This window comes from Miscanthus floridulus, chromosome 11, assembly GCF_019320115.1.
Source record: "Miscanthus floridulus cultivar M001 chromosome 11, ASM1932011v1, whole genome shotgun sequence".
In the NCBI taxonomy this organism is placed as follows: Eukaryota; Viridiplantae; Streptophyta; class Magnoliopsida; order Poales; family Poaceae; genus Miscanthus; species Miscanthus floridulus.
The window spans coordinates 52,457,566-52,465,975 of record NC_089590.1 but is presented as its reverse complement, the minus strand read 5'-3'; the positions used below and the strand labels follow the sequence as shown (position 1 = coordinate 52,465,975).

General features: G+C 53.0%; 1 protein-coding gene across 1 annotated transcript; it reads right to left on the bottom strand.

Annotated features, from left to right (window-relative positions):
• Positions 1-6,444: 6,444 nt before the first annotated feature.
• LOC136493151 (protein FLOURY 1-like) lies at positions 6,445-7,936 on the bottom strand. The gene has a single exon (XM_066489199.1). The coding sequence runs from the start codon at positions 7,639-7,641 to the stop codon at positions 6,727-6,729; it is 915 nt and encodes a 304-aa protein (XP_066345296.1). The 5' UTR covers positions 7,642-7,936; the 3' UTR covers positions 6,445-6,726.
• Positions 7,937-8,410: the final 474 nt, after the last annotated feature.

Below are 8,410 nucleotides of genomic sequence, written 5' to 3'. Positions count from 1 at the left end.
AAGGCGCCAGCCGTGTTAGTCCATGCCGACCCCGCCTTGTATGGTAGTATCGGCGAGGGCTGTCCGGCCGTAGACCACTTCGAATGGGGTGGCATGTAGGGCGGTATGAAAGGAGGTGTTGTAGCAATACTTTGCCCAAGGCAACCAGTCCACCTACATCCACTGGCCTGATCACCTGTAACACAGCATAAATACATAACAATCACCTTGTTGACCACCTCAGACTGGCCGTCCAACTGAGGGAGGATGGCCATGCTCATGCGCAAAGTGACGCCTAGCCATCTTGAAGAGGTCGCACCACACATGACCGATGAACATAGGGTCCTTGTCCCTGATGATAGAAGAAGGGAAACCATGCAGTCGAACGATGCCATCGAAGAAAGCACGGGCGATGGAGGCGGCGGATGTAGGGGTGACCGAGGGCGATGAAATGCGCATACTTTGAGAAGCAGTCGACCACCGTGAGAATGATGGATTTGCCGTTGACCTTGGGCTGCCCCTCGATGAAGTCCATGGAGATATCCACCCACACCTGGGATAGAACATTAAGGGGTTGTAGCAGGCCGGTGGGCTGTAGTAACTCTGTCTTGTTCCACTAGAAAGTGCTGCACGCCCACACCCAATCCTAGACAAGGGCATGGTCTCCTAGAATGGAGAAGTCAGTGCGCAGGCGGTACAGAGTCTTCTGGACTCACTCAAGGCCCATCGAATGAGCCAAGAGGAGTACTTGGTGGCATAGGTCGTCATGGTCAGGGATGAAGATGCGGGACCCATGGAGAAGGAGACCATCGTCGAAGTGCCATGGTGCTGGTAGCTCGCTAGCCTACAAGCGTTGGAGGAGCTGCTGGGCGTCCACGGCTGCTGCTATAGCCCGGCGGATGTCATCGAAGAGGGCGAACATCGGTCCGGAGAAGGCATGAGCAGCGGGAATAGGAGCTATACCCTCTTCCATGCCGCGGCGGGACAGCGCATCTGCCATGATGTTCAGGCGGCTAGGGCGATATTCCATAGCAAAATCAAAGCCAAACAACTTGTTGATCCACTGGTGTTGAGGTACAGTTGAGAGACGTTGGTCCACTAGGAACTTGAGGCTTTAGTGGTCTGTACAAACAAAAAAATGACGCCCCATAGGTATGGTCGCCAACAACGTATAGCCTGAACCAGCCCAATCAGCTCACGTTCATAGGCAGCGAGCTTGAGAGCGTTGAACCCATCGCGTGACGCGTCATAGTCCACCATGAATGGCTTATCGAAGTTGGGAATTTGGAGGACGGGTCCCATGGACAGGGCACCCTTGAGTGCCTGAAACGCCATGTTCGCATCATCGTCCTAGGCGAATGCCTCCTTCCGTAGGAGGCACATCAGCAGCACAGCGATGAGGCTGAAGTCGCAGATGAACTTCCAATAATAGCCGGCGAGGCCCAAGAAGCCCCGCAGCCCATGGGCGGAGCGAGGTGCTAGCCAAGAGGCGACCGCAACCACCTTGTCAGCAGTCCATGGCGATGTCGCCCGCTGATATTACGTGGCCAAGGTAGGCCACCGAAGACTGCCCCAAAGGAACACTTGGAGCGCTTGAGGTGGAGCTAGTGCACCCGAAGTGCGTGGAGGATGATGCTGAGGTGTTGTAGGTGTTTGGCCTAGGAGGCACTATATATGAGTATGTCATCAAAAAACACAAGCACGAACCTGCGCGAAAAGGGGCAGAGCACGTCGTTCATCAAAGCCTAGAAAGTAGCCAACGTGTTGGAAAGGTCGAACGGCATGACCAGGAACTCAAAATGGCCATGGTGAGTGCAGAACGCCGTCTTGGCAACGTCGTCGGGGTGCATCCATACTTGGTGGTAGCCTGAGCGCAAATCGAGCTTGGTGAAGAAGCGAGCCCCATGAAGCTCGTCGAGAAGCTCATCGATGACTAGAATCGGGAATTTGTCCTTGGACGTCTTTGCGTTGAGGGGCCGGTAGTTGATGCAAAAGCAGCCAGGAGTTGTCCGCCTTGCGCACCAACAGCACAGGGGGCAGAGAACAGGAGACGTGCTCGACCAGATGATGCCTTGGGCGAGCATAGCAGCGCATTGATGCTCCAACTCATCCTTCTATAGCTGTGGATAGCGATAGGGGCGAACAGCTATCGGAGTTGTATCCGGCAGCAGGTGGATGTAGTGATCATATGGCCGCATCGGAGGGAGCCACTGTGGCTCGGCGAAGACCGTCTCAAACTACTCTAGGAGCCGGTCCAGTAGTGGCTAGGAGGAGGCAGCGGCGATCGCACACACGGCTGATTCTCGAATGTTGTCGCGGGGGGAGCCCAGGCCCTTCCACAGAATTCATCGAGAGCCCCATGTGAAAGCCATGCACAAATCCTCAAAGTCCTAGAGGATAGGACCCAGTGTACGTAGGAACTCGATGCCAAGAATAAGATCAAAACCACCTAGGCTGATGCCATAGAAGCTGATGGTGAACTCCTTTGTACCAATGGCCAAGGCCATATCCCGGGTGATGGTTTCGCAAGGCACACGATCGCCGTTGGCCACCAGTACCCACATGGTAGGGTGCAGAGCTATAGAGAGATTTAGGCGGCGTAGGAGATCAGCGTTGATGAAGTGGTGCGTCGAGCCAGAGTCGAGGAGCGCCACAAGACGGTGGCCATGCACGGAGAGTGGAAGGAGCATAGCATTCTCGGTTTGGATGCCGGTGATAGCATAGGGAGACACCTGAGGCTGGACTGTAGGTTCCTGCACCGCTGCTGGGGCTGGCGCATGCACAGCAGCCTCCTCTGGAAATGCAGCAGCGGCGGCCACCTCCGCGGGGATCTCATCGTTGAGGAAATCCGCCGACTCAAGGTAGAATAGGCGCTGGCACACATGACCGCGCACATAGGGCTCATCACAATTGTAGCAGAGACCTTGGCGGTGACGCTCCAATTGCTCCATTGGGGACAGGTGGCGGAAAGGATGAACAGGGGCTGCAGCGCCCGCTGGTGCCTGAGTTGTGGTCGCACCTGGGGATGCTGGTATCACTGCTAGCAGGCTGTAGCGACGCTAGGAAGCCCAGACGCTAAGGAGGCCGGATGCCACGCGAAGGAGTGGCTGGCATCGTGGTAGCGACGCAGCGCTCAAAAGCCCTAGCCAAATACATGGCCGTTTGGAGGTCCTGGGGTTCCCGTAACTCCACGTCGACCTTGATGTGCTCCAGGCAGCCCGCCCACAAACAACTCCGCCTTCTAGGCGTGGAGAGGTTCCGAGCATGACAGAGCAATGCATTAAAGCGGTCAGAGTAGTCCTGTACCGTGGAGGTGAAGGGCAGGCGAGCAAGTTCGGATAGACGGGTCCCACGAATCGCCGGCCCAAAACGCAGATTGCACAGCTCCTTGAAACGATCTCACGTAGGCATGCCCTCGTCCTGCTCGAGGGCATAGTACCATGTTTGGGCCGCGCCGGTGAGATGGTACGACGCTGAGCCAAGTGCGGTCTGAGGCGAGGGTGCGCTGCCCGCGGAAGAACTGGTCACAATGATTGAGCCAATTGAGGGGATCCTCGGGGCCATCGTAGGTGGGGAACTCCAACTTGTAGAAGCGCGGAGGGTGAGCGTCGTGGCTGACACTCGGAGCTATTGGTTCTAGAGCAAAGGCCGCGAACGGCGAGGCGCCGGGGTGGTGCTGCATGTTGCCGCCATAGAGTAGAGGGCCATCAACGCCCCCATAGAAAACCCCCTCCGTGTAGGAGGGCTGCTGGACCGCCCCACCGTAGTGGATCAGGGTGCCTGTGGTAGGGGCTGGGGCAGCCAACGTCGTGGTCGCCGGGAACGTTGCCATCATATACACCGGCCCTACCGTCGAGGCCAGGGCATAAGATGGGATCGGCGACGGAGAGGGCGGCATCCGCAGTAGATGGATGGGCACACCCGTTGTACTGGACTGGGGCATCCCAGCAGGGAACACCGGCGGCAGGGAGCCATGGCCGATTGGGGCGACGGTGGCGGCGGTGGTGGCCGCGGTGGGGGAGGCAGCGGCTGCTGCAAACTGATGAGATAGAACTGCATCGCGGCCATGGAACGGGACAGCTCGTGGATGGCCGCGGTCATCTGCTCCATCGACATTGTAGAAGACGCAGCGACCGTCGAGGCGGATGACAGTAGGGAGGAGGATGTAGGCTACGCAGCAGTGGTGGTTGGCGACGGCGGCGGTGGGCTGGTGGAGGTGAGAAGAGAACCTGACATCTCTGATACCAGATTGATAGGACTTGATGCCCTACCGGAGTTGCTGCGTAGGTTATAGGGGTGGAAGAGCGGAGGGCGAGGCTTAGGGAAACGGCGGTGGGTTGGCGCCGTGGTGATCACGGCGCAAGGAGGAAGAGGAGGTGCGGCTAGGGCTCCCAAGGGAAGCCGGCAACAAATATATTGCTTCTGCTTAATTCCAATCTCAATTGTTTACAGAGTACTTATCCTCTTGAGAATCCTATAATTAAGGAATAAATACCATAAATAGCAAATAATAATAATATGGGCTCTTAGCCCTCTATAGCCGGCGCTAATGGGCCTGCGTCCTATTATAATAGACGCCGATCATAACAGTAAATAAGTGAACACAAGAAGTAAAGGCTTGCGTTTATATTCATACAATTGCTATGGATCAGTACTACAACAAAACATCTGCCACTGTGAACTGCGATGTTTTTCAATGCTTTGTTCTCAGATCTCTGCATAAAAATATGAGCCAACCTCAATGCTCTGTTCTCACTTGGAAACTAGGAAAATTAAATATAAGAAAAAAGGAACATTGTATTTAATATAAACATTAAAGCCTGGATCTAACCATCCATGCATAAGCATGAGCTATAGGTCACCATAATCAATATAACACGCAGGGTCATTTCCATTTCAAAGGGAAAACATGCCCCTCTGGCGAAGTGGCTAAACTGTGCACGTCCTGAACCCAGGCTTAACAAAATGATGATCAAGTTAATAAAGCAGTATATACCAAAAATTTCTCCTGATTACTCCCAGAAGCACATTTAAGTTACTAAGTTCTGCTATCTGTCCTTCTATCATGCAAATTAAAGCTAGATACGATTTCAACCCAATGTTATGCCAAGATGAAACCAGCTTCTCACAAGTTATACCGGTTTGAGCAGTGTGCTCGGGGTCTCCCCTTGCCAGTCCGCGTTCAGATCCTGGTACAGCTTCTTATTTCAATGCCCAGGGGCTTCTTCCCCCCTGTGGTCGAGTTTTTGTTATGTCAAGATGGAAGAGGTTTTATTGCAATATGGCTACACACAAGAAACTGAGCCGCACAACACCACTAATTAATGGCACCACCATTAACTCGACGATAGAACCACAGGAAAACTAGAAGAATGAGTGTTCACACTGCTGGCACATTGCAACAGATTAGTGGCCAGTGTGATTAGATTGGCCAAATAAGGAAGCAGCTCATGCTCATATACACAAACAAACAGTATTGCAATATGAACCTACAGCTACTGAAAGGGACTAAAGAATTGAAGAAAACCAAGATTACCTTGGTGGTTACACAAGAGGAGCCCAAAAATTGCCAAAACGCGTCTGGAAAAAAGGTACATTGATACAGTTCAATGTTCAATTCCAAGGAGAGATTGCTCCAAAGATTTCACAAATAAAATTAAGAGATCCGCTAGGTAATAGAAGCAGAATATTTGCCCTGCCTGGGAAACAAGACTGTAGAACTTGCAGTAATCCAAAACTAAATAATAGCGCCCCAACTGAAATTACTTGCATTCCCTCAAAAAAAAATACTTGCAAGTTGGTAGCATGGAATAGCTTTTGCATGAACTACTGAGTATGACTTAAGTTCAATGGCCGTAGTTGCAGCACAAATATAGGACAAATTAGCATCGGCATTGATCCCGATCCTCCATAGTTGAATTGGTCTGCTACTTTGTTAAATTGGATTCAACCATCATTGAACCTGCTGCTCATGTCCTCGCTTGGGACAAGAAAGAAGGGCTAAGGGGCAGCAAAAGTGCAAAACCAAACATCAGAGAATAAAATTAACCTAGCTGGTAGTGCAGAAGAGACAATCAGCATCTTCCTCTCCGCATCAAGCTGGTACTCACCCCAATCGTCATCTCCAGCACCAAATCGCTCTCCCTCCCACCTATCAAGCTGTTGCTCACTGAGGTGCTTGAGGCTTGAGCACTAGACACGGGGAAATTGAAGCGTGGCCAATATTCGAATAAGATGACAGAGATAGCTAATGCACTTTCTGTAAGTTATTTTCAGCATCTTAAAACTACATTGAAACAAATATATTGCATTCCTACGATTCATTATGCTTTGCTCGAACACGGTATGACGGATATCTCGAACACGGTATGACGGATATCTGACAATCCTAATGCTGAAATCCATCTTCTATTGTCAAAATTTGTAAAAAAATTCAGAGGTCACAAGAACAATAGGCCACTGATAGATAGCAATGAGCATTTGCAAGGTAGAACGATCAAGTACAGGTGTTGCTCATATTAGATAAGTAACTAGGTAGCTTACAAAAGATGTATATTTACAGGTAGATTTTAGATATTTCTCCTGAAGAGCTTTGCATAGTAGAGGAACATCCGAGTTTTCAAAACTTGGGCATTCCCTGTTTGGCTGCTGAAAGCTGATCAGAGGGCGATGAACTCAAGCAAGCAATGACTTCTCCAGAACAGGGCCTTCCTCGTTCCATTCAACTACCAATAACCAAGAGATTAGCTACTTCTTATCTCTGTCATCCTCGCTTGTTTCCGACACGGCTCGATCAGATATGCCCTCGGGCTCCCAGCCTTGTATTCCAGACTTCATGATCACCCACTGAAGTGATTCAATCACCTGCCGGTCATACATCTGCTTCTGCTTCATCATTTCCTGGAATTGCCGCGCCTCCCTCTCCACCAGCGCCTTCTCGCTACGCAGGCACGCAATCTTGGCCATGGCCTCGTCAGCTGCAGACGCTGCAGCATGCCTCTCCTTCTCCAGCTCCTCGAGGGCAACCTCCTTCAGCAGCCTCTCCTCCTTGAGCCTCCTCCTCAGATACTGCACATTGCCTTCTTCTGAATCGCTGGTCTCTCCATCATTGTCCTCTTCCTCCCTGGCAGCCTCCTGCTCGAATTCAGCAGCCAGCGACCTCGAGACCGGCTTGTCAGGACAAGCGCTCGAGTCGTCCGAGCGGGTGCGCTCCACGCCACGGCGGCCTCTCTTCAGGGCCTGAATCTTGGACCCGCACAAGGCGCACACGACTCCCCCCACCTGCATCGCACGCACCGCGGAGTCCGTGCTGCCGACGCGCCCCTCCACGGCGGCGCAGCGCTTGGCGAGGCGCCAGACACTGACGGCCAGGAAAAGGAGCGAGATTGCGACGAGCAGGCGGTGGTGGGCGCCGACCGATCCGGCCAGTTGAGCAGCCCGCCGCGCCGCGGAGGCCCACTCTCCGCCGCCGACCTCAGCCCACCGCGCCCCGGAGGCCCACTCGCCGCCGAACTCCGCCAGCCCGGATGAGTGGAGCACCGCCATGACGCCGAGCGCGGAGCCGACGAGGAAGTACACGGCGCCGGGAACGTAGGCAGGGGAGACGCGGTTGAGCGGCTTCAAGCAAGCGGCACCGGAAACGCCGTTCTTATCGCCGCCCATTGTGACCCAATTACGGGCAAAAAACACTCCGAAATTTGAATTGGATTGAATTGAAATAAATAAACGGAGGAAAGGATGCGAGCTTTGGGGTGCTCGTGCGGCGGTTCCGGTGGAATCGGTTGCAACTGGAAGAAACCTGGGGCTGTGTTGGTTCTAGGACGGAGCTGGGGATCTGCACGGGCGAGCTGCGGCGGCGCAGGCGTTGGCGAGCGGAAGCACGGCGAACGGCGGTGATGGCGAGCGGCCGTGGAGAGATTGGAAGGCGAAGCGCTTGGAAACAGGAAAGCTAGGGGGAGTAGTACTAGTACTCTGTTGGAGGCTTTTGGAGGTTTCTGCGGATAAGTTGTGGGCGGTGTCGCTGGCCTGTGGGTCTCGTATCTCCAGTGGGCCCGAAAAGTCGGTGCGTGGCGCATGGGTTTCGTTTTGTGTGGAGCCGGACAAAAGGATCGGACGTGGGTAGTCGACAAGTCGTATCATTTTTTTTTTCGATGATGAAAAGGAGTCGAATACTTGTGGGTACTGCATGACAAATGGGGTCACAACGGGGTATGGCCGTATGGGCCCAGTTGTATATGATGTGGAGCTCATGCCATAGCCACACAGATATGGGGTCACGACGGAGTATGGAATACGTGGCCATGCAGAAAGGCATGGGAAGATCCAAACGGCCGAAGATTTTCATCCAAAAAAAAGTTCAAGGAGGTTTCTTGGCGGAAAAAAAAAGAAAATCTCTATGGATTTCTTGTCACCTGATATCGTATGGCTTGTG